The sequence below is a fragment of the Artemia sp. Qi Xiang Cuo genome, chromosome 4 (assembly GCF_049724085.1).
Source record: "Artemia sp. Qi Xiang Cuo chromosome 4, ASM4972408v1, whole genome shotgun sequence".
Taxonomy (NCBI): Eukaryota; Metazoa; Arthropoda; class Branchiopoda; order Anostraca; family Artemiidae; genus Artemia; species Artemia sp. Qi Xiang Cuo.
In genome coordinates, this window is record NC_142797.1 from 76,225,508 (window position 1) to 76,250,928 (window position 25,421).

General features: G+C 37.0%; 1 protein-coding gene and 2 long non-coding RNA genes across 5 annotated transcripts in view; 2 read left to right on the top strand and 1 right to left on the bottom strand.

Annotated features, from left to right (window-relative positions):
* The window catches only part of LOC148953444 (uncharacterized), a 195,595-nt gene that overhangs the window by 142,381 nt on the left and 27,793 nt on the right, over positions 1 to 25,421 (top strand). The window lies entirely within an intron of this gene.
* Positions 1 to 25,421, bottom strand: part of LOC148953445 (uncharacterized) — a 314,181-nt gene that overhangs the window by 98,147 nt on the left and 190,613 nt on the right. For all 3 annotated transcript variants that reach the window (XR_016141712.1, XM_089088540.1, XM_089088539.1), the window contains exons 8-9: positions 12,814 to 15,708; positions 12,041 to 12,178 (exon numbers count right to left, since the gene is read on the bottom strand). Coding sequence is in view for 2 of the 3 variants with exons in the window: in XM_089088540.1 (XP_088944666.1) it covers positions 12,041 to 12,178; positions 12,814 to 15,708 (3,033 nt within the window). In the remaining variant the exon portion in view is untranslated. The remainder of the gene's footprint in view (positions 1 to 12,040; positions 12,179 to 12,813; positions 15,709 to 25,421) is intronic.
* Positions 1 to 25,421, top strand: part of LOC148953446 (uncharacterized) — a 179,007-nt gene that overhangs the window by 20,747 nt on the left and 132,839 nt on the right. The window lies entirely within an intron of this gene.

Here is a 25,421-nt window from a genome sequence, read left to right on the forward strand (position 1 = left end):
TGGATTTCTAGAGTCGGCCCTGATTTCTACAGTTTCTTCTTGATTTTTATGAATTTGTCCGGATTTCAAGAGGAATGCCTTAATTTCTACAGTTTGGTCTTGATTTATTATGAATTTTTCGGGGTTTTTATGCATTGGTCATGATTTTATAGAGGTTGGCCATGATTTCTACACTATCGTCTTGGTTTCTATGGTTTATATTTGATTTTTATGGTTTGGTCTGGATTTCCAGTGTTGCCTCTGATTTTTCCTTATGAATTCGTCTGGATTTCTTTGCATTGGTTATGATTTATAAGAATTCCTTGGAATTTCTATGCATTGGTTATGATTACTATGGGACTTTCCTGGATTTAAATGGACCAGTCATGATTTTCTAGAGTTTTGTCTCGATGTATTTGGTCTGGTCTGGATTTTTAGGGTTGACCCTGATTTTAATGAATTTGTGTAGATTTCTATGCAAAGCTTATGAATTCTATGGAATTTTACCGAATCTCTCTGTAGTGGTTATGCTTTTTACGAATTCATTGGGATTTCGATGTTTTGGTCATAATTTGTTTTCGAGGTTGACCAGAATTTCTACAGTTTGGTCTGGATTTCTATGGTTGGGTATGGATTCCCAGGATCACCCCTGATTTCTACAGTTTGGTCTTGATTTTTATAAATATATCTGGATTTTAATAGGATGGCCTCAATTTCTACAGTTTAGTCTTGATTTTTACGAACTCGGCGGGATTTTTATGTATTGGTCATGATGTCTTAGAGTTTGATTATGATTACTACATTTTGATCTTGATTTTTATGAATATGTCCGGATTTTAAGAGGATGGCCTAAATTTCTTAAGTTTAGTCTTGATTTTCATGAATTCGTGGGGTTCTATTGGTAATGATTTCTACAGTGTTTTTTGAGGTCTTTGGTTTGTTCTGTATTTCTAGGGTAGACCACGATTCTTATGAACCTGTGTAGATTTCTATGCAATGCTTATGATTTCTATGAATTCATTTAGAGCTTGTAAGACACATATCCAGAACATTGAAAAAAAAAATTGAAAGTGAAACCTAACAAAACAGAAGACACTGAAAAGAAACTTTTAAGATGAAACGTAACAAAATGGAACACTTTGAAAAAAAACTTCTAGGCTGAAATGTAACAAAACCAAACTATTTAAGGTGAAACCCAACAAAGCAGAAGACCCTTTGAAAAAAAAACTTTTTAAGGTGAAACCGAACAAAACAGAAAAAACTTTGGAAAATTTTTTTAACATGACATCTTATAAAACAGAACAGTGAAAAAAAAAATTTAAGGTAAAAAAAACTATTAAGGTATAACCTAACAAAACAGAAAATACTGAAATAAAACTTTTAAGTTGAAACGTAACAAAACAGGAGACACTGAAAAATAAGTTTTTAATGTGAAACCTAACAAAGTAGAAGATGCTTTGAAAAAAAAAATCTTGAGGTGAAACCTAACAAAACAGAACACTTTAAAGAAAAAAATTTTAAGGTGAAACGTAACAAAACAGAAGATGCTGAAAAAAAAACTTTAAATTGAACACGGCTTTTAACACGGTTTTAGCTACAGGTTCAATTTGAATTTTGGCAGAAACCTTCTTGCTACTAGTGCATTCACTTTAACCTATACAAGCTAGTTTAGGTTAAGTTAGGTTAGATGACGCCTCGCCTAACCTAGCCTGTGTAGGTTAACGTGAATGCATTAGTACCAAGACAGTTTCTGACAAGACTCATATTGAACCTCTTGCTAAAACCATGTTAAAAGCCGTGTATGACACCGAAATGGAATAAGTGCCATGTCATGAGAAATTATGATGAACCATTTTATGGAAAGAATTCAAAACATTTAAATTTTTAAATGATATTAATAACATATAGCATTGTATATGTCATTAATTAAATTCAAAAACTCATTGCGTTACTTGCTCATGTTTCCATTATTTTCTTAGGGTAAGCTAGGAATTCCATCAAGTCTGTGTCTTACTGAATCTTGATAACTGGTTTGTTAGGTTTCACCTTAAATATTTTTCTCCGTGTCTTCTGTTCTGTTAGGTTTCACCTTCAAAGTTTTTTTTTTCAAAGTGTGTTCAGCTTTGTTAGGTTTCACCTTAAAAGTTTTTCTCAGTGTCTTCTGTTTTGTTAGGTTTCAGCTTAGTATTTTATTTCACCTTAAATGTTCATTTTCAAAGTGTTCAGTTTTGTTAGATTTCACCTTAAAAGCTTTTTTTTCAAAGTCTCTTACGTTTTGTTACGTTTCACCTTAAAAGTTTTTTTCAAAGTGTCTTCTGCTTTGTTGGGTTTCACCTTAAATGTGTTGTTTACTATGTGTCTTCTGTTGTGTTAGGTTTCACGTTAAAAGTTTTTTCGGTGTTCTATTTTGTTACGTTTCGCCTTAGAAGTTTTTTTCAAAGTATCTTCTGTTTTGTTAGGTTTCACTTTAAAGTTTTTTTCTTGGTTCTGGACATGTGTCTTACAAGTTCTGGATGAATTTTTTAGAAATTATAAGCATTGCGTAGAAATCCGCACAAATTCATAAATGTCAGGGTCAAGCCAAGAAATCCTGACCAAGCAAAAGACATCAAAACAAAACTGTAGAAATCGTAACCAATACATAAAAACCCCAACAAAATCATAAAAATCAAGACCAAACTGTAGAAACTAAGGTCATCCTCCTAAAATCCGGACATATTCATAAAAATCACGACCAAACTCTTGATATCAGGGCAAACCCTAAAAATCCAGACCAAGGTGTAGAAATCATGGCCAACCTTCAAAAAAAAATATCACGACCAAAACATAGAAATTCTGACAAATTCTTAAAAAGCATAGCCAATACATGGATATCCGGAAAAATCCAATAGAAATCATACGCCATGTATAGAAATCCACACAACTTCATCAAAATAAGGATCAACCCTAAGAATCCAGACCAGACCAAAGACATCGAGGCAAAACTCAGGAAAATCATGACCGACCCAGACAATCCAGAAAATTTCCATAGAATTCATAACCAATGCATAGAAGTTCAATGTAATTTATAGAAATCATAACCAATGCAAATAAATCCAGACAAATTCATAAAAAATCAGGGACAACCCTAGAAATCCAGAATAAACTATAGAAATCAAATACAAGGCATAGAATCAAGACCAAACTTTAGAAATCATGGCCAACCTCTAAAAAATCCTGACCAATACGTAGAAATCCAGACAAATTCAGAAGAAATCAAGACCAAACTGTATAAATCAGCAACAATTCTAGGAATCAAGACCAAACCGTGGAAATCAAGACCAAACTATAGAAATCAAGACCAAACTGTAGGAATCAAGGCTAACTACTAAAAAAATCCTGACCGATACATAGGAATCCCTACAATTTTATAATAAGTCTTAACCAATACAAAGCAAATCAGGAAGAATTAATAGAAATCATAAGCATTCCATAGAAATTCATACAAATTCATAAAAACCAGGGTCAATCCTAAAAATCCAGACCAAACAAGAGACATCAATATAAAATTGTAGAAAACAAGACCGGTCCATAGAACGTCAGAAAAATCCCATAAAAGTCATAATCAATGCAAGAAATTCATGGAGAATTCATAGAAATCATAACCAATGCATAGAAATCCAGGTACATTCTTAAAAATCAGAGCCAACCCTAGAAATTCAGGCCAAACCATAGAAATCCAGACCAAACCACATACTACTACTACTAACAACTCACCGCAGCACCAAGCCGCCTGAAGCTAACACAGCTACGTACGCTCCTCCTCCATCCCAATCTATTTAAAGCCTCCATTTTTACACCCGCCCACGAAGTTCCCATTCCCTTTAAATCTTTCTTTATGACGTCCTCGCACCCCAGACGACCAATACAACCTGCTTTCCGTTTATCCCTAGACAGTTGGTCGAAAAGAACAATCTTCAGCAATCTGTCATCCTTCATCCGCACAACGTGCCCTAGCCACCTCAACCTTTCTTTCATTATAGCCACCAAACCATATAAATCAAGACCAAACTATAGAAATCAAGATCAAACTGTAGAAATCATCGGCCAACCTCTAAAAATCATGACTAATACATCATAAAATCATGATCAGATTCGATTCATTATTAATACATATACAATAATGCACTCCCCCTAAAAGCTAGTTTTCCTGCAATTGGGGGAGTATATACAGATCACAAACTCTGAGAACAATAGCCGGTTACTCACTGAGAAAAAAACAGCACAAAAAGAAAAAACAAATCAAACATCAATAAAGCATAACATAATTCATTTTTCTGCATAATATTCTCAAATCAAAAAGGTGATCTTCATACCCTGTGCAATTCAATGGTCAAAATCAGATTATACAGAAAAAAAAAGAAAAACAGAAACGAAAAACAATTTATGAAAAACTGTTGTCAACCATTCAAAACACAAATGTAAGCCACGAGAAAGGCTGTGCATAAGGGACAAAAAAAACATATACTCACAGTCACAGAAAGAAGAGCAAAAAGGAGAAGAAAAGAAAATATTAATAAATAAAAACTATAAAGAAAAATTTATTCAAAAAAAATTTAAAATTTATTCAGGCAAAAGTAAGGAAAATTAATCACATGAAAACAAAATATTTTTAGTCTTTTGAAGGTGCCAAACGAGTGGCATTCTTGAGCCGAATTGGGAAAGATGTTCCATGTCAAATGACACACAACAAAAGATATAAAATCGGATCTTATCGTTGGTGTATGCGGAATTTGGATATTTAGAGAACTACGGAGCTGATAATTTGATCGATCAGATACAAAAGAAGACGTAAATCTAACGGACCTAGAAATATCACCATAGAACTGAAGAAAAGCGAAAGACGCACAGGAAAAAATATAAAGTTGTTTAATATCAATTAACGCTTTATTTGTCGAACAACTTACATCCTGTTAAGATTTATAGCTTTATCGTAATTATTCAAAAGCGGTTTGAGAAAAGAAGGGAAAGTAGACATCCATATGACTGGGCAATAGGAAACATAAGAATGAATTAAACTATGAAATAGTATTCTTAGAATTGGCCCTGGATATCATGTTTGAGTTTTCTTAAAATACCGAGGTTTCTGCATACCTTTACTTTAATCAAATCAATATGGTGTTCAAAAGATGATTTTTTATCTAGGAGAATACCTAGGAAACGGACATGGCCATCCTTTTGGCTACTAATAAAGCATTTGGATGTATGAATTTCAAATAATTGAGGGCATGCCTGAGATATACGAGAAAAAACTAAGAAACTAGGTTTAGATACATTTAAGGCAAGAGAGTTAGCATCAAACCAAATTGAAACTCCCTCGAAGAGATCCACTGACTTTGTACGAACCTCATCCTCTGTTCTCCCAGAAGTAATAAGGGTGGTACCATCGGCAAAATAACAAGAGAATCTGAGATATGCAAACTATGGTTATGGGCGCGGGACGACAGCGATAAAGAGGATTTTTATTTCTAACTCCAAAAATTAGGTCATTTGCAGAAATTAAAAATTGTACCGGCCCTAAAACTGACCCTTGAGGGACCCCCTGGTCAACACTTGATGGTGAGCGAAAAGGCAGATCAACAGAAATTATTCTACTAGACATGAAAGACTTGAACCAATAAAACGCACTACCTCTTACGCCAAAATGAGATAGTTTAAATAGAAGAACACTGTGGGTTAAATAATCAAAGGTTTTACGGACATCCAGAAATAAAGCAGCAGGAATCAAAAGAGAGTCTAGGGCAGAGTGAAAATAATTCTGTAAAACTGCACAAGCATGCTCAGTTAAATGATTTGCTCGAAAATCAAATTAAAAATCGTGAAAAAAAATCTTTAAAAGTAAGAAAATTATTAAGACGAGAAAGCGCTGCCTTCTCAAATATTTTGCTAAACACAGACAACAAAGAAATTGGCCGATAGTTGGCTGGATCATTTCGTGCCCCCCCCCCTTATATAATATGATGACTCGAGCATGAAACTACTCGGGAAAATACAATGCTGAAAGGAGAGGTTAATAAGTTTCATTAAGGGAAAAGTAATGGAAGAAAGTGTGAACTTAATTACTGTAGTAGGAATATTATCAGGGTCAGATGACGAAGAATTTTCAAATTCCATAACAATTTTAGTAATTTCTTTTTCCGTCGCTGGTCCCAAAAACATTGACTTCATACAGGGTGGCCCAAGATAAGACTTTAAGTTAGATCTTGAAGGAGAAGAACTAACAGTCGAAGCGGTACTTTTACCAATATTTGCAAAATATGAAGTAAATGCATCTTGAATATTAAGCTGACCTTCGATAACTTTGCCATCGAGATCCAAAAATGAAGGGACTGATGGAGACTGAAAGAGAGCCTAAACACAGAATTTATAACCTGCCAAGTTTTTCAAATATCTTTACCACAATCTAAAAATCAATTAAAACAATACTGAGACTTGGCCTTTCTGCACACAGAATTGTAAATATTCCTATAAATTCTAAATCGTTGAAAGCAAATAGTTTTCATTGAGGGGCTAGCAGACTTAAAGGCCCTCAAGAGATTATTTTTCCTCCTACAACTACTAAGGAGACCAGGGGTCATCCAAGGATTTAGAGGAAAAGCATTCTTAGACTTACGATTAGAAGGTGAAATAGAACAAATATCGAGAAGAGCTTCTTTAATAGACTCATAAAAAGAATAAAATAAGTTAACAAAATCAGAATAACTCTCAAAATTACCCCAAGCAAGTTCTGCCAATCTTGACCGAAGAAGCGTCAAATCCTCTTCAACAAATCTAAAAGGCCTCTTACCAAACTCACCAGTCCTCTCAACAGTCGATTTATCAAAACAGTTTCTAGAGTAAACAGGAAAATGATCAGAAATATCATTCACTAAAACATAATTTTGGATGAAGGTAGCCGTAAAGAAAATATTGTCAATCAGAGATGACGTAGTCTCTGTTACGCGAGATGGTATACGTACAGAAGGTAAAGTACCTGCGGCAAGCATGGACGACAGAAAATCTAAAGATATAGAAGACCTTATATCCATCAAATTTATATTAAAATCTCCCATAATAATTAACTCAGTCGACTGCTTGAGGAATAGAGCCACTAGGAGATCGATAAATTATACCAAAAAATAAATCCTTACATCCACATTTAATATCTACGAATAGTGACTCAAAGACACCTTCAATATTTCTGGATAGATCGATTGTAAGAGAATATGGAAGACTATTAGAAAGATAAAAAGCAAGACCACCCATTTGCATCTTTTGTCGATTCAGTCGCTCCATTTTATAACCTTGCAAATCCAAAAGCATATCATTTTTAGGATCTAAGAAAGTCTCGCATATACCAACAACATCAGGTAGCCCATGAGAAACAATCTGTTCTAGATGTTCAATTGAAGAATAAAGACCCTGAATATTCAACTTGCGCATCGAAAAATATCCATCCCGTTTGACAGCCTTCCTTACGTTGCAAGTGTGTTTATCTGTTACTGGGTGGTATATTGGGGTTAGGTATCTATTAACATGCCCAATAGAATTACTAATTATGCTTACAACATCTAACAGTTCATTTTGAAGCTCAAAAGGTCGTCCTTCAACTGTGGGCATTCCTAATTTGTCATTAAAAAAATAAAACAAATTTTAGATATTAAATTATGTTATAAAATATACATGCAAAAAAAAAAAAAAAAAAAAAACCTATCCAAGCACAATCTGCGAATAATCGAATCTTTCGTATCATTGATTTACCCTGTGGTTTTGCCAAAATTTGCCCGCGGTCAGTCCACACATTAAATTTACCGAAGCAACCTCTTGCCGTATTTAAAACTTCACAACGCTTTTTTTGTTAGCGATTCTGACAAAAATATTCCACTTTCTGGCAGTTTAATCTTTGCTTTGAAAACAATTCGAGCTATTTCAGCATTTTTGAAGCGTATTAGCACTGGAGAACCTTTAGATTGATCGTTATAGCCATTCAAACTAAATCAATAAACATTTACCATTTTATTGACTTCAGAACCAGGGACCAGCATCTTGTCTTTAATGATAACCAATACTTCGTTCTTTAGATCATTTCCAGGCCTCTGCTTTACTCTATTCATCACTAAGCAATCTAACATCTTTCCTTTCTCAAATTCATCCACTTTCGATTCCAATGACAAAATCTTACTTTCCACGCTTTTAAACATTGCAAATAGTCCTTTGGGCGATTTTTCTATTTCTTGGAGTTTTTGGTTGTAATCAATAGAAATTTTGGATTATAATCAATAGAAATAGCATCCTGAATTTGTCTGACAATAGTATCAATTGCCTGATTTGCTGTATCAGGTTCTGATAGTTTAGCCTTAACTTGACGGGGAATCTCAGCTGTAAGATTCGCTTGTGTGCGATTTAATTCATCCTGGGTTAAAGCTATTCTAGGATTGGTCTGGGCCAATTCTAGAAATTCCAGACCAAAGCATAGAAATCGAGACCAAACTGTAGAAATCAGGACCAAACTGCAGAAATCAAGGCCAACCTCTAAAAAAAATCCTGATCAATACCTCGAAATTTCTACGGATTCACAAAAACCATAACCAATACATAACAATCTGGAAGAATTAATAGAAATCATAAGTAATGCTAAGAGTCGCCTGTGTGCGATTTAATTCATCCTGGGCAAAAGCTATTCTAGGGTTGGCCTTGGGCCTACCCTAGAAATCCGGACCAAACCACAAAAATCGAAACAAAACCATAGAAATCAAGAGTAAACTGAGCAATCATTGGCTAACCTCTAAAAATCATGATCAGTGCATAGAAACAAGGACAAATTCATAAAAAATCAAGACCAAGCTGAAGAAATTAAGGCTATCTTCTTGAAATCCGCACAAATTCATAAAAATCAAGACCAAATCGTAGAAATCGGGGCCAGCCCTAGAAATCCAGACGAAATCATAGAAACCAAGACCAAACCATAGAAATTAAGACCAAGCAACAGAAATTAAGACCAAACTGCAGAAATCCTGGCCAACCTCTAAAAAATCGTGACCAATACATTGAAACCTTGACAAATTCATAAAAAATCAAGACCAACTGTAGAAATTAAGGAAATCCTCTTGAAATTTGGAAAAATTTATAAGAATCAAGGTCAAACTCTAGAGATTAGGGCCAAATTTAGAAATCCAGACCAAATTGTAGAAATCATGGGTAACCTCTAAAAAACCATTACCGAAACAACGAAACCCCGACTACTTCATTAAAAATCATGACCAAACTCTAGAAATTAGTGGCATCCTCTTGAAATCCGGACAAATTCATTAAAAGTAAGACCAAACTGTAGAAGTCAGGTGTTTTTGCCTATAATTTATCCTAAGTCAGGTTTTTTCATGTTTTTTTACGTTTGTCTTGTTTTTTAGGTGCTTTTTCAGTGATTTCAAAGTTTTATAACATTGTTTTGTCAATAAATTCTGTATTTACAAAAGTCTTCGCCTTTCTAGATTTATTGTTTAGGATAAAACTTTAGTATTTAGTGATTTATGCAATGAAAAATCTAATGGTAATGTTACATAACACTAGGTCCTGTCTAGGTCCTTTCAGAAAATCAATAACATTGTAGTGCTAATGTGCGCAGATGCGGAAAGGGTTGGAAATCAGTTAATTGATTGTAACATGGGGATTCTTATTGCCTGCTAATGAATAACATGTAGAATTTATTAGCCGAAAAAAATATTAAAAATACATTGCTAGTCCTCTCGGTTAGGACACAGCTCCATTCGATAGAAATGGCCCATTTGAGTCCTAATGAGGACTCAAAACAGAAATCAATTGAATATAGTGTATCTCTGAGACAAATGCATAAAAAGAAAAATAAAGTCTCAAAAAAGTACTATGTAACAGCCCACATTCTTGCCCTCCTCAGTTATAACCGGGGGTCCCCTCACGGGGTCTGAATAAACATGCCAAGTTAGAATACACAATCCGTAAACATCCCCTATTACGTAAGAACTAAAGAAATGTCTTAGAAAATGTCTTGAAATGCTTTGAAAGAAAAAAAACACCTTGAAAGAAAAAAAACACCTTGAAAGAAAAAAGGAAACGTGTTGAAACGTCTTGAAGAAAAATTTATTAAGAAACGTCTTGAAATGTCTTTGAACACGTCTAGAGAAGAAGTGTCTTGGAATGTCTTAATGAAAAAGGTCTTGATAAAATTCCTCTGTCTAACGTTGTCATTACGTAACACCTACGTGTGTGTTGTCATTACGTAACACCCAGGTGTGCGCTGTCATTACGTAATACCCACACGTGCGCCGTCAGTAAGTTATTTCCGATATATCCACTAAGTCACGTATGACTCCCAACTCCAATTACGTAGGTTAGAATTCCCTATGACTTAACACCTATTGAGTCACGCACGATTGCGTCATCTTCTATTACATACCAAACGAATGTAAATATTATCGTAACACCTGACCATTTAAAACAGGAACCGGTTGTATTTCGGGGTGTGTAGTCGAAAATGTAAATATTGACGTAACACCTGCCGGTTCCCATGAAAACAGGGTTGTCTTTGAAACAGGGCATGCTGTAGAATACTGAGAGGGCATGTCAAGGAGTCGGATCCCTCCCCCTCACTACTTATGTTTCTTTCAAAACATGTAGGAAAAGGTGAGTATTAATGATAACAAAAAAAAAGGATTTTCAAAATATAAGCGTTGTCATGAAAATGTAAGGTTACGGGCTGGAAGTACCTCACTTCCCCATTCCTGAACATCAGATACAACTAGAGTGTGTTTTCTTACTATTTATGGAAAACCTGATTTGAAAAATTTTCAAACTAACAATTAAAATTCTTCTTAAACACTTTTGGTGGATTTTTCCGTATAATTTTCGCCAGTTACTTTTTGTTTAAGAATAGTTGATCAGCCAAGACACAAATTCCAAACGCAAACTTTAAACACGTTTATGTTTAGTGAAAAGTAAGCTTTTGGTCCATATTGCCAAAGTCTATAAATTCATATTAACTTAATAACTTTTTATAAAGTTATAATTAACTATAGTTAACCAAGCTATAGTTAGTTTTAAGTTAACTTTAACTATAGTTAACTTTTAACTATGGTATTAAAGTTATAACTTTATCAATTATTTATAACTTTTACTTATACATTCATATTAAAACAGCTATCCAGCTATTGATGATTGTGAGCACACATAGTAATTCTAACTAGTGTGAACAGGGCTCATGTTAAGCCATTTCAGCGATTATCTTCAATAGGTTTAAAAATAATATAAATTTTGGAGGGTACCACAGTAATACTGAAGTTTTTACTCCACTCCTACTCTAAAACAACCTCTGCAGATTACGATTTATAAATTATCTCCTTATAACCTACTGGACACCGAACCAGAGAAAACCTCTAACTTTAATTTTCCCTCGGATTCCAAGTTCCTCCCAGAGATTCTCCCTGAGACACTCAATCACTTCTTCAAGCTGCACAGCTCGGTACTAGGCGGTACTAAGCTATAGATGGCATCGCCAATCCAATAAAAGAAGATCTACCTTTCTGACCCTATATAATAAAACGTCACAAATTTATTGTCTAGCCAGATAGGTGACCAATCAACAGATGTGAAGTTAAAAATCGTAACTAATTAATAAGTTTTGAAAGACAAGAAACAGTCATAGTGGAAACAAGACAAAAGATATGAATGAGCTTAAATGGAAGTTTAAAAGAATAAACTTTCTATTTAGAATGGAACCCTAATATTGAGAGAAAGAGAGAGAGAGAGAGAGAGAGAGAGGGGGGAGAGACGGAGGGAGAGAGAGAGAGCGGGAGAGAGAGACAGAGACAGAGACAGGGAGGTAAAAGCTCTAATCCTCAGCTGACTCCTTTGAAATCACTTTTACTTGGATTTTGACGTAATGAACATTTGGAAGTCTTAAAATATATTTCATATGAAAAGAAACAAAACACAAATAAAACACTCAAATAGATATAAGATAAAATAAAGATTGTCCTCTGTTTTAACCCAAACATTAGTTAAACTATCTCACCTATATTGCAAACAACTGTGCTATCTTTAGCTACTTCCACTGCAGGAAACTCACAAACACAATCGTAACCAGATGTTGTAGGAATGCATTTCATGTTTTTTGAAGAACATTTATTATTTAAACAAGGATCAGTCGTTCCTGAAATGATAATTCATTAAAGATTCTTAATAATTTTTACAAAAGTTTAAACAAGAATTTATTTACAAGTAAAATGGCAAATAAAAAGAACAAAACCTTCCGATTGTTCTTTTCATGCTGAGATTTCTGTTTTTAAGTAAGCATAGCACAACGGTAGAAATAAGATCAGAGAATTTCAGTTAGTTTACAAGTATCTTCACGGATTACAGTTCCAGATTTATTATGCCTTAAAAGTGGGCATATCATTATCGACAATGCCATTTTTTCCTTTTATTTTTGCATTTATTGAGTTTTTTGTATTTTTGTTTTGGATGTTTTCTGATTTTTATATCTTAACATTGTCTAATCTAAGTTTGCAGTAAATTTTTATGTCTGGTCATTTTGATAAAAAAATGAGAATTAGAACTGCCAGGGTTTCCATTTACTATAATTTAAACCCAAAAATCTAATCTTATTTTTCTTCAGAATAATTAACAATAAGAATAAGATCATGGGTGGAAATTTTAATATTGAGTTTAAATTATGAAAATATAGCAATCATGTACATTTCCGTAGAAACTTAAGAAACTTGCCGAGAATTCAAACAAATTAAGTACAATAAAGTATAAGCAATGAAACTGTACGCTGCTCCTTACCTTTTGTAGTAGTTACTGGAAGTGAAGTTGATATCATCGATGTTATCGTAGTTTCAGGGACCCACGTAGTGGTATTTGACGGCAAAGTTGTATTACGGGGATCAGCTGTGGTGTGATCCTGAGTTGTAGTGGTTGGAGGTTGAGTTGTCATTGTAGGAGGCGGAGCAATAGTGATGGGTGGATTAGCTGTGGTGATAAGAGGGTCATCTGTAGTGGTAGTTATAGGTATAGTTGTGGCAGTGAGAGAATCAGTGGTAGTGATGGGAGGCTGAGTTGATGTTTCGGGAGGCTGATTTGAAGTTATGGGAGGCTGAGTTGTTGTGTCGGGGGGCTGAGTTTTGTCAGTGGGAGAATGAGTTGTAGTGATGGGAGGCTGAGTTGTGGTGTTAGTTGGCAAAGTTGTGGTGCTGAGAGGTTGAGTCGTTGGGGTAGTGGAAGGCTCAATTGTGGTTGCAGGAGGCTGAGCTGTTGTTTTGGAGGGCTGAGTTGAAGCTATGGGAGGCTGAGTTGTTGTGTGGGTGGGTGGGGTTGTGCCAGTGGGAGAACTAGTTATAGAGACGGGAGGCTGAGTTGTGCTGTTAGTGGGCAAAGTAGTGGTGTGGAGAGGGTGAGTCGTTGGGGTAGTGGAAGGCTCAGTTGTGGTGACAGTAGATAGAGCTGTTGTTGTGGGAGGCTGAGTTGAAGGTATGGGAGGCTGAGTTGTTGTTTTGGGGAGCTGAGTTGTGGCAGTGGGAAAATCGGTTGTAGTGGTGAGAGGCTGAGTGGAAGTTATGGGAGTCTGAGTTGTTGTGTCGGGGGGTTGAGTTGTGTCTGTGGGAGAATGAGTTGTAGTGACGGGAGGCTGAGTTGTGGTGCTACTGGGCAAAGTTGTGGTGTTGAAAGGGTGAGTGGTTGGGGTAGTGGAAGGCTGAATTGTGGTGACAGGAGGCTGAGACGTTGTTGTGGGAGGCTGAGTTGTTGTGTAGGGGGGCTGAGTTGTGTCAGTGGGAGAATTAGTTGTACAGATTGGAGGCTGAGTTGTGGTGTTATTGGGCAAAGCTGTGGTATTTAGAGGGCGAGTTGTTGCGGAAGTGGAAGGCTCAGTTGTGGTGACGGGAGGCTGAGTTGTTGTGTTGAGGGGCTGAGTTGTGTCAGTGGGAGAATGAGTTGTAGTGATGGGAGGCTGAGTTATGGTATTGAGAGGGTGAGTTGTTGGGGTAGTGGAAGGCTCAATTGTGGTGGCAGGAGGCTGAGTTGTTCTTGTCAGAGGTTGAGTTGAAGCTATGGGAGGCTGAGTTGAAGCTATGGGAGGCTGATTTGTTGTGTGGGTGGGCTGAGTTATGTCAGTGGGAGAATGAGTTGTAGTGATGGGAGGCTGAGTTGTGGTATTAGTGGGCAGAGTTGTGGTGCTGAGAGGGTGAGTTACTGGGGTAGTGGAAGTCTCAATTGTGGTTGCGGGAGGCTGATCTGTTGTTGTGGGAGGCTGAGTTGAAGTTATGGGAGGCTGAGTTGTTGTGTTGGGGGGCTGAGTTGTGGCAGTGGGAGAATCGGTTGTAGTGGTGAGATGCTGAGTTGAAGTTATGGGAGCTTGAGTTGTTGTGTCAGGGGGTTGAGTTGTGTCTGTGAGAGAAGGAGTTGTAGTGACGGGAGGCTGAGTTGTGGTGTTACTAGGCAAAGTTGTGGTGTTTAGAGGGTGAATTGTTGGGGTAGTGGAAGGCTCAGTTGTGGTGACAGTAGGCTGAGTTGTTGTTGTGCGAGGCTGAGTTGAAGTTTTGGGAGGCTGACTTGTTGTGTTGGGGGGCTGAGTTGTGGTAGTGAGAGAACCAGTTGTAGTGGTGAGAGGTTGAGTTGAAGTTATGGGAGCCTGAGTTGTTGTTTCGGGGGGTTGAGTTGTGTCTTTGGAAGAACGAGTTGTAGTCACGATAGGCTGACATGTGGTGCTACTGGTCAAAGTTGTGGTGTTGAGAGGGTGATTTGTTGGGTTAGTGAAAGGCTCAGTTGTGGTGACGGGAGGCTGATATGTTGTTGGGGGAGGCTGAGTTGTTGTTTCAGGGGGCTGAGTTGCTTCAGTTGGAGAATGAGTGGTAGTGATGGGAGGCTGAGTTGTGTTATTGAGAGGGTGAGTTGTTGGGGTAGTGGGAGGCTCAATTGTGGTGGCGGGAGGCTGAGCTGTTGTTGTGAGAGGTTGAGTTGAAGCTATGGGAGGCTGAGTTGAAGCTATAGGAGGCTGAGTTGTTGTTTCTGGGGGCTGAGTTGTGTCAGTGGGAGAATGAGTTGTAGTGGTGAGAGGCTGAGTTGAAGTTATGGGAGCCTGAGTTGGTGTGTCGGGGGAATGAGTTGTGTCTGTGGGAGAATGGGTTGTAGTGACGGGAGGTTGAGTTTTGGTGTTACTAGGCAAAGTTGTGGTTGTGAGAGGGTGAGTTTTTGGGGTAGTGGAAGGCTCATTTGTGGTGACGGGAGTCTCAGATGTTGTTGTGGGAGCCTGAGTTGTTGTGGTGAGGGGCTGAGTTGTGTCAGTGGGAGAATGAGTTGTAGTGATGGGAGGCTGAGTTGTTGTGTTGGGAGGCTGAGTTGTGTCAGTGGGAAAATCAGTTGTAGTGATGGGAGGCCGAGCTGTGGTGCTAGTGGGAAAAGATGTGGTGTTGAGAGGGTGAGTTGTTGGGGTAGTGGAAGGCTCAGCTGTTGTGGCAGGAGGCTGATTTGTTGTTGTGGGAGGCTGAGTTGAAGTTGTGGGAGCCTGAGTTGTTGTGTTGGGGGGCTGGGTTGTGGCAGTGGGAGGCTGAGTCGAAGTTATGGGAGGCCGAGTTGTTGTTTCAGGGGGCTGAGTTGTGTCAGCGGCAGAATGAGTTGTAGTCATGGGTTGCTGATTCGTAGAAGATGGCTCAGCAGTGGTGGTAACTTCAGTGGTTTCTTCAGCTAGAAAAGAAAAAATATTAGGAGAAACTATAACCGATTTAAGATGTAAGCTAAGTTTAAACTAGGAATTGAATGTTTTTCTATGCCTAAGGATTTTTTTTCTTGTTTTTCAGTGTTTCTATTATGTTCAATTTTAGTCAGGGACTGATATTTAAAAATGCAAAGATATATTTATAATCGTATTTCAGAAAACAATTTCAGATCAGAATATGTCTTGTATGCCCAGGTATAGAACCAAGGAGGAGACTTAGAGAGTTATTTCCACTCAGAAGAAGCATTTTTTCAGAACAAGTTCTCTAATATACTTTAGATAATCTATTGTTTACACACATTAATAATATTGTTATTGTTAATAACAATATTGTTACCAATATTAAAAATATTGCAATATTGTTATCAGTATTGTTAGCAATATTAAAAAATGAACCAGTGCAGCTATTTTGATGTTAAAACCATCTAATTAACCTTATTTAATTAAAAATTAAACACGCTGCACAAGAGGTTTACCATTAGACTTTGTTTTTTAATATTGTTGATTGAGGACAAAATTACTCGGTACTTTGAGGACCTATTTCCCGGTTGAGAAACTTATATTTTAAGTTAAGATATATTCTTCTTTTTATCCTGAACTTTCTGAATGATAAAAGAGAAAAAATGCACACACAGACCATTAAAAGTTTGCGATATTTTTTTTTTTTAATTGTTACGCTTTAGTTGAGGGCAATACAGAAGTATTAGATACGTATGTAGACTTAAGGTAAAAATTTAAGCATAAATTTGGATTGTTAAGCAAAGATAATATACTTGTTTCAACCTTTTCTATTTACCAGGCCAGTCCGTATTGAAGGATTAGTCTTGAAATCTTTGGAAGAGCTCTATTGATCGAAAACTTCTGGTTTTGCTCTTTTTGAGAATTTTTCAGCCTCTTAATCCCACTCAAATGAGGTACTCCAGATGTGTCAGCCATGATACAAATACCAAGGACCATCCATATAATCTTTTCCCTAAATGTGTAAATTGTGGTAAAAACTATATGTCATACAGCTTTTGATGTCAAGTGATAAAAAAAAATCTGTTTAGTGCCTCAAAATGATTCACCCATTGCAAGCAGGATTTGTCTGTTTAAACATAAATGGTATTAAGGATAAAGACCTCTTGCTTGACCATCTGTTATCTCACAATATTATTTTTCAGCAAGAATGCCTTTTAACGAACGTTTATATTTCTAGTCTTAGGTGATCTCCTTCTCACGACTTGTTCGATCACGAGGCACTTGAAACAAAAGGTCGTCCATTTGGTGTGTTATTTTTAGCCATTATGTGTTTAAACAATTTATGTTTAATTCTGACGATAATATTCTGTCGATTCAGTGTGGAAATCTTATCCTTGTGATTTTATGCATTCCCAGCAATCCCCACAATATCGTATCTCTGACTTCATTCACGAAACAATGCTCTATATTTAAATCTGTTTTCGAAAACTTCCATTCCAAGAATCTTAGTTTGATCTTAGCTGGTGACGTAAACTGTAACATTCTATATGATTTGGATAGCTATCCAATTGCTACCTAGACGTTATCACATCGCGGTGAAAAATCAATCCTTTGCATATATTCATAATAGAGGTGAATACAATTCCAACCTTGATCTCGTAATTGCATCATGTGCATCACAGACCGGCTCAGTTGTCAATGTCGATGACAAAAAAATTGATTCTGACCATCTGATTCTAAAGTGTGACCTCCTCTGCCCGTTGTCAGTTAAGCCTCTTCCATCCAATTCTAGGTGGTTTATTAAGAATCTTTGGAAACATATTGATCTCCTTTTATGCATTACCACTCCTAACTTATTGTCTTCAATAAGTCACTTATTGCCTTACCATTCAATTCAAATTTATGTTCCTGTTGAAACCAGTCGTATTGATTTAAACTTTTATTATTAACAGAATTCTGCTTGTTTGAAAGCTACTGCCAAAGCTTCTGTGCCTGTTGAGAGAATTTTGATTCTGGAATTTGATTCCAGTCGTATTGATTTAAACTCCCATTATTAAAAGACATTTGCTTGTTTGAAAGTTACTGCCAAAGCCACTTTGCCTCTAGAGAGAATTCGGTCGGGTGCCAGAAAGCCCTTATGAAAGATTGATCTTGAGGTAAATTGTATTAAATCTAAAGCCAAGTTATGGTTGCGCCTGTACGTTGTATGGGACCATCCTTCCTCTGAACCTGTTTTTTAAAATCAAACCGAAAACTAAGCGTGACTAAAAAAGCGGTTTGTGCCGTGCTAAATTGAATGCATGAAAAAGACCAAGTAATGAAGTCTCTTGGGTGAATGTAATTAATAGTGAGTAGTATGCACTAGTCACTTATTCAAGTTTGAAGTTACTTAAATTTTCTAGCTGTTACCATTCGGCTTGCGTGTAACTGAACCACCGTATAACTGAACCACAAGCAACTGAACCCCTTTAACTGAACCACCGTGTAACTTAACCACCGTGCAACTGAACCACCGTGCAGCTGAATTCCCATATAACCGAGCCCCTGTGCATCTGAATCCTCGTGTAACTGAACTACCGGGCAACTGAACCCCATTTAACTAAACCCTCGTGCAAATAAACCCCCGTGCAACTCAACCCCATTTAACTGAACCCCCATTTTACTAAATCCTCGTGTAACTGAACCCCCGTATAACTCAACCACCTTACAACTGAACCACCATGCAACTGAACCACCGTGCAACTAAACCACCGTGCAACTGAACCACCGTGCAACTGAACCACAGTGCAACTGAACCACCGTGTAACTGAACCATCGTGCAACTGAACCACCGTGTAACTGAACCATTGTACATCTGAAACACTGAGCTCAGATTTTCAGATCTCTAAAAATATTAGGCAATATCATTGGATAAGACACAAGTTTGAATTTTTACATGTTCAACCTTATTGAAATTGTTGGTTTCTTAAATTCATGATATAAACGCCTTTCAAAAGTATTCATGAAAAAGCTTGTACCATTGATTCTTCAAAATTGGAAACTTGCAGTAACATACAGATTGCTGATACTGGTGTATCAGCAATTTTTTTCGGAACGGTTTAGCGTATCAAGATGAGACTTCTGGAGCATCTACCTGCTACTACTGCTATTAATACTGCTACTACTACTACTAATTCAACACTATTATTACTTCTACTGCTCCTACTACGCCCTCTACTACTATTAAACTAGCACTATTATGGCTACGCATATCAAGTTCAAAAATTGATAGAATTGGGTATTTGAGGGGGAACTTGAACTAAATCAAAAGAATTTGAGGGGGAACTTGAACTAAATCAAAAGACACTATGTGTATGCAGATTTAAAAAATGGCGTGTCTCAAAAAGGGATTTGTGTATTAAGTTGGAACCTTCAAAAAATTCTTAAAGGGAAAGGTAATTCACCAAAAGGAAATACGTGCACGCTCAGGCTTGGATTTACCACCAGGTCCCTAGGCCCGGACTTAGGGGCGCATAATGCCAGGGGGAGCAATAAATTATCACCGAGCAATTTTTTCCTGTCAAAAACTGGACCGATGTGATTTATCGTTGCCAGGTGCACTCTGCCGCCACGCTGCCTATTAACAGAAAAGTAACTTTAAAACAACACAGGAATTCCATGGTCACTTATAAACTGTCAGATGTCTCCCAAGAATGGTAGCTGAGAGTTCGGTATTACCCCTCTCTTTCATCACTTTTCGCTCATCAGTTGTGTTCTGTTAATTGCTTCCATTAGCTCCGAATTTTTGGAATAACCCCGAAAATCTTGCAAAAACAGAACGGCAAAAACGTTTGGTTCTTAAGCGTCAAAGCTTTAAATCCGTCCCTGTGCACGCTACTGCTAATGCTATTACTATTTTAATTACATTTACTACTAATGCTACTACAATAACTACTACTACTACTAGTTAGACTGCTACTTCTATTGCAACCACTTATAAGCAAAAAGTATTAAGATGAAAATTAAGGAACTACATGAACATATAGGTTATCAAAAGGATGTATCGGCAATGGGATAGCAACAGCTAAGTGTATCAAGTTGAAGCTTCTAGAACTTGATGAGAGGAATCTTCAGCTGACCAAAAGGCAATATGTTAATACTACTGCTGCTACTAGCACTAGTGCTATTACTATTAATACTACTACTAATACTATTACTGGGACTACCATTACAGCTGTACCTAACGGTAATGAACGGTATGAAGGTGGAATTTACAGGGAATATTGAGGGTAGAAGGTGAACTAATTCACATCACGCCACCTGTATGCAGGATGTCAAAAGGGCGCATCAGCAATTTCCTAGGAACAGTTTGGTGTGTTGAGAAAAATATTGAAGAAAATAAAAGGTGCTATGTGCATACTGCTACTAATTCTACTACTGCTACTGCGCAAGCTAAGGGTATTTAGGTGAGGCTGTCAAGAAATATTTTGGTGGATATTGAACTGAATCAAATTGACTATGATTTTGCACATTCTCAAAAAGATTACACAATAATATCTCAAGAACGGTTTCCATTAATAAGTCAGACCTTTCAGGATAAGTTGTGGTTGGGAGACTTCGAACTAGCCAGAAGGCTCCATGTATATGCTACTAATATTACTACTACGATTACTGTAAATAAAAACGCTAAGAGTATTAAAGTGAAACTTTTAAGGAACGTTTAGAGGATTTTTTAAATAAACAAAAATATTATTTGCACGCATGTTTTCGAAAGGGCATATAAGCGATGTCGGTAATGGAACCCACGCGATGTATTATATAGGGAAGGTGCTTAAGAAACTAGTCAAACGGGTCTCTTTCAATAGAGAATTTGATTAAAAACTGTGGCTTGTCATTGCGTTTACAATATTTAAACGTTTATTTTTTGGGACTCAGGGGGAAAAAAGGTACTTCGGTTAAGTCACGTATTTAATGTATGCTATGCTTTACCCCCACCCCCTAATGTGCAAATATATAGCCGAAATTTGTTTCTAAACTATTATATTTTCATCCTACATTTTTTTCATTAGCTTTAACCAAACTTCACTCCTTGCGTAGGTTCCAGCTAATTGGCAAGTACTGCGATATCATATATATAGCTAGAAATATTCTTCAAACTTTTCAAGGAGCTAATCAAGGAGGCACACTTGTGCCTCTTTAAAGAGGCAACCCACCTTAATGTTAAGTGATTTCCGGTCCTAGCGGTCGCAGAGAGACAGCGGTGATCGCATTTTGTAGCCCAAGCTCCAACTAAGAAACGTGCAAAATTTCACCCCCCTCGGACTTTATCTTCATGGGTAAAAGTGGGCCGGAAGTTTCGACCCTCCGACCACAGCCCCCCTTTAACGTTGTCCGATTAGGCTGAAATTTTGAGGTTAAGCTTTCCTAGGTCCCAGGAGCTTATCCTCGAAATTTCAGATCAATCCGACCACTCCTTCCAAAAAACAGATATAGCCACTTAATGTTCATTTCTCTTTTTTTTTATCAGCCACGCCTACAGGCCACAGTTGGCAACGGATCCGGGTGAATGAGGACTCATTCGAAGCCGAATTTGACCTGTTAGGGTCTTTTGATATTTTCAGACCGAAAAAATTATCCCCCGAATTTACATTTACGAAAAACCTCGTTTTCCTATAAGAGCCAATGTTAATTTTTCCCACCACAGCCCCCCTTTAATGCTGTCCGATCGGGTTGAAATTTAGAGGATAAGCTTTCCTGGGGCCTGTGCCCTCCTCAACGCCTCGCTCTTTACGCTAAAGATTGACTTTCTCACAACTCTTTTTTTAAACAATAAAAACTTTAGCGTAAAGAGCGAGGCGTTGAGGAGGGCACAGCCCCTTTTATATACGGAAGCGGGGGTTTGGGGGGTGGCAGCCCCCCAACTTCACCTCCTAATCCCTGTACGTTTGAAGGTTCGAATTTGTGACTCAGCCGCTTTAACTCTTTAGAAAACGTAGTTTTTTTCAAATAATTCGATATTAAGTTAAAAGTTGTAGGACTGTTCTAGAGCTGTACAAAAATGTGGTTCAATCCCACTTTCTACGGCTATAATGAGAGAAAGTACGTGATGGTTAGGACACGTGTTGCGGTTGAAGGATTGCCAAAGATTGAACTTATTTGCCAACCATCTAGGACCAAACGAGGTTCTTGTCGATTATTCAGATAACACCAAGAATTTGGATCTGCAAGATCAGACAATAACCGGTCTGTATTCGGAGACAATTAACTTAGGCTCAAGAGAAAAACTACGTTGTAGTTTTGTTTTAGTTAAATATTTAATATATAGAGTTGGTATTTTGGTTAGGTTAGGTTACATTTTGCATGCACCGCCGTTATATTTAATCCTCACCCACCCTAATATGAAAATATTTTGCCCAAATTATATATATCCTATCTATCCCCCAAGCGGCTCACTGTTTCAACCCTTATTTCTGTAAATTGAATCAACTTGGGGGTTTTCTGAATAATGGACAAGTACCCCAAACGAAAACCAGGTTATCATCTAATGGAGTTGGCACATTTCATAAGGAAATATTTAAGGGAAATAAGAACTTCTTGGGAGGGTTTTAAAAGGGAACCTCTCCATCGATTCAGATGGAGGAGGAGTGTGTGTAGCTGTATTGGCCTTAAACAGTCTGACGCTGCAGTAAGTTGGTAGTAGTAGTAGTAATGCTAGTAGTATACATTCCTTAATAATAAAAGAGGATCATAATATTTACAGTTATGTGTTTATTGTATGAATCACACAAAGACTTGATGACACAAACTATTTTTTCGTTCACTGGTATGAATTAAGTCATATTATTCACTCATATGAAACTTTTCACATTCATTTTAACATTAAGCATTCACTAATATGAAGTTAATACTGAATATACGAAACTTGCAAATGGGTTATTTGCCGAAGATATTTGAGCTTGTCCGGTTCGTTAGAATATCCTTGAACTTTCAAAGACAACCTTTCAGCAATAACTTTGTATTTGCCTCTAATATCTTTTATGTCGTTTTGTGCTTGAATGGCCAATAGTCTTTGAATGCCGATGTCACTTTTTTATTCTTTCAAATAGTTTCCAATCACCTGGATGATAGCAAGAGAACAGAGCGTTTAAAGCATGATGAATGCCTTCTGTAGTATTGGTTGTTTTTGGTTCACAAACTAGTGCATCGTTTGCATGATGCCAAAGCTGAGGTGGGAATCTAGGTCTTGTCCTACGGCCATGGATCTTGACTCCCCATATGTATGTTTCGTCAAAATAAGACAGTAGCTCTGTGCAGCCATCACGATCCGGAAACTGCCCACATAATAAGTCAAATATATTTACTACGTCATCAGTTGGAACGAATGCGATAGCACACAAACTTTTAACAAGCAGGTTAAAGTGGACATCAGTTTCATATTCATTTTTTAAACCTATGGCACAAACTTTTCTTTGTATGCTCTGGCTAAAATGGAAAAATCATCCAGATATTAGAACGTTTGGAAAGCCTTGCTTAAATGCATTAATTGCTGCTGCCTTAAAGTCCAGCAATATTTTAATCGGGTTGGTTAGAGGAGCTACTTGCTTGAAATATTCAACCATCCTTTTGTAGGTTTCTTCTGCCTTGTTAGTTAGAAGGAAATGTTGACAAGGGGTGCTAATATCTCCTATTTTTGCATGTATAGTGTAAAATTGGAAGAATACACGTGGTACGTATTTAAAGGTTCCGTCACAAAGTATTAATTCCGATATTTCAAGAAGTTTTGCCAAATTGTTGTTTCCGAGAACCAAAATTCTTTTGTCAATATTTTCTTCTGAGTCAATGAGAACTAAATCATTATATTCTTGGCGAATCGAAAAAGTGCACGACTGTGGCTCTCTTTGCTCAAATGTTTTGTTCCGCCTCTCCCTGCGAATAGTTGATTTAATTGAGCTTTTTTGGTAGTATAGACATTACATCATCATTTAAATTTCTCAAGTTTACCCAGGACATTTTTAGTAGAAACTCTTGTTGCTGCGGCCGCATCTTTAATTTCAGCTAGAACCTGATACCTTTGTATGTTTAATGGATCACCAGAATGTAAGTGGTCGCGTGGTTGCGTCACAATCTATTCATTTCTTATTGTTATAGTAGCTGAGCATTTATATGTAACATACTCCCGACATATCCATAAGAAGGAGCTATTCTTAAAGTTTTTAGGGAAAACGTACTCATGTCCATTCAAGGTTAGAACATTTCCACCATGTTGAGATTTAGTAATAGCAAATTCAGACATCAGAATGACAAAGACACAGACACACCAAAATGCTTTTACATAACTTCAAAAGTCAAACTGAAAGAGATTTGAGAACCGGTTGTATTTGTAAAATCGACGTGTTTATTTGCCCTTGGCACATCCTTACCCAAGTCCTAATGAAAAGTTCATAGTTTGCAATAAAACCAAAATAAACACTTTATCGGGTCATGCTTTTGGCGATAGGCCAAATCCTGAAAGTTTCATTTTATTTAGAGGGTTTAGGGGCTACACTGATGAGTAGTGCAAATTAGAAACCGCAAATGAAGCGAGAAATAGATTTTGAGCTTTTAATCAGCCTTAGTTCAAATTTATTTTTGGGCCTTGACTTAGGTTCAGGATTTGATTTAAATAAGGTGCTTGGTTAAAGGAGGCTTGAGTTAAATGGGGGTTTGTTAGAACGGGGGGATGATCGTTTGTTTTAACTTCTGTTCGTTTTGGGTTTCTTTTTTTATAGTAATTTCTGATCATTTTGGGTTTGAATTATTATAGAAATTTATTTATGCTAGTCTTTGGTTTAATATTGCTCTTTACTTTTCTTTGAAAAATTAATTTTCGAAAGAATCTTTTTAATTAATTTAAAGAAAGAGCAACCAAAATCGACTTTTTTGTTATCTAAATTCTCAAAGTTCCATTATTTTCAGTAAACATTTTAATTGCTCAACGTTCAGGAAAGGCCTTATTCATCCAAGAAAAAAAAATCAAACCAAAAGTTTCCAAACACAAAGAGAAAATAGCTTTTGTGTCGGCTCCACCGAAGCAGGTAACTAACCTTTTTCAAACCAAACGATAACCAGCTACGAGCGTAGGAAATACCACAAAATGAAAACAACAAAATAAGCAAAATGGTAAAAAAAAACATTACTGTATGTAGACGGTGAGAGCCGCCGTTTACCTCCCCCCCCCCCGCGAAAAACCCCTTGAGGAAAATACCCCGTGGAAAATAACACCTCACGGGAAATACCCCCCCCCAGAAAATACTTACCCGTGGACAATCCCCCCCCGCCCAAGAAAAAAAATACCTCTTGCGGTTGGTTAGTCTCCAATCATTTTCGGCTTATAAAAAAGACTAGAAATGCCTGGGAATTATCAAACAATTTCTACCTCCATCCTCCTCTCGTCTCTCCCTTGGAGCTAATTTTGTATTTATTTGAAGGTTCAATATGAGCTGAGATGTTTCGGCACCAAAATGTACCCTTTGAGGTACATCCCTCTCTTCCTAGCTACAAGCAATCAGATAACCCCATTGCAGAAGTTTCAGTTCCTTTTTAAGTTTTTTTTTATTTGTCTATTGCTTATAGATATTATTTGTCATTGGGAAACATACGTAAATTTTTTGCGTGGGGGTTTTCTGGAGGATTTTTCAGGAGAAGAAAGTATTTAAACTGAGGGGGGGGGCAAGATTTACACAGAAATTCCTCTTTTCCACTT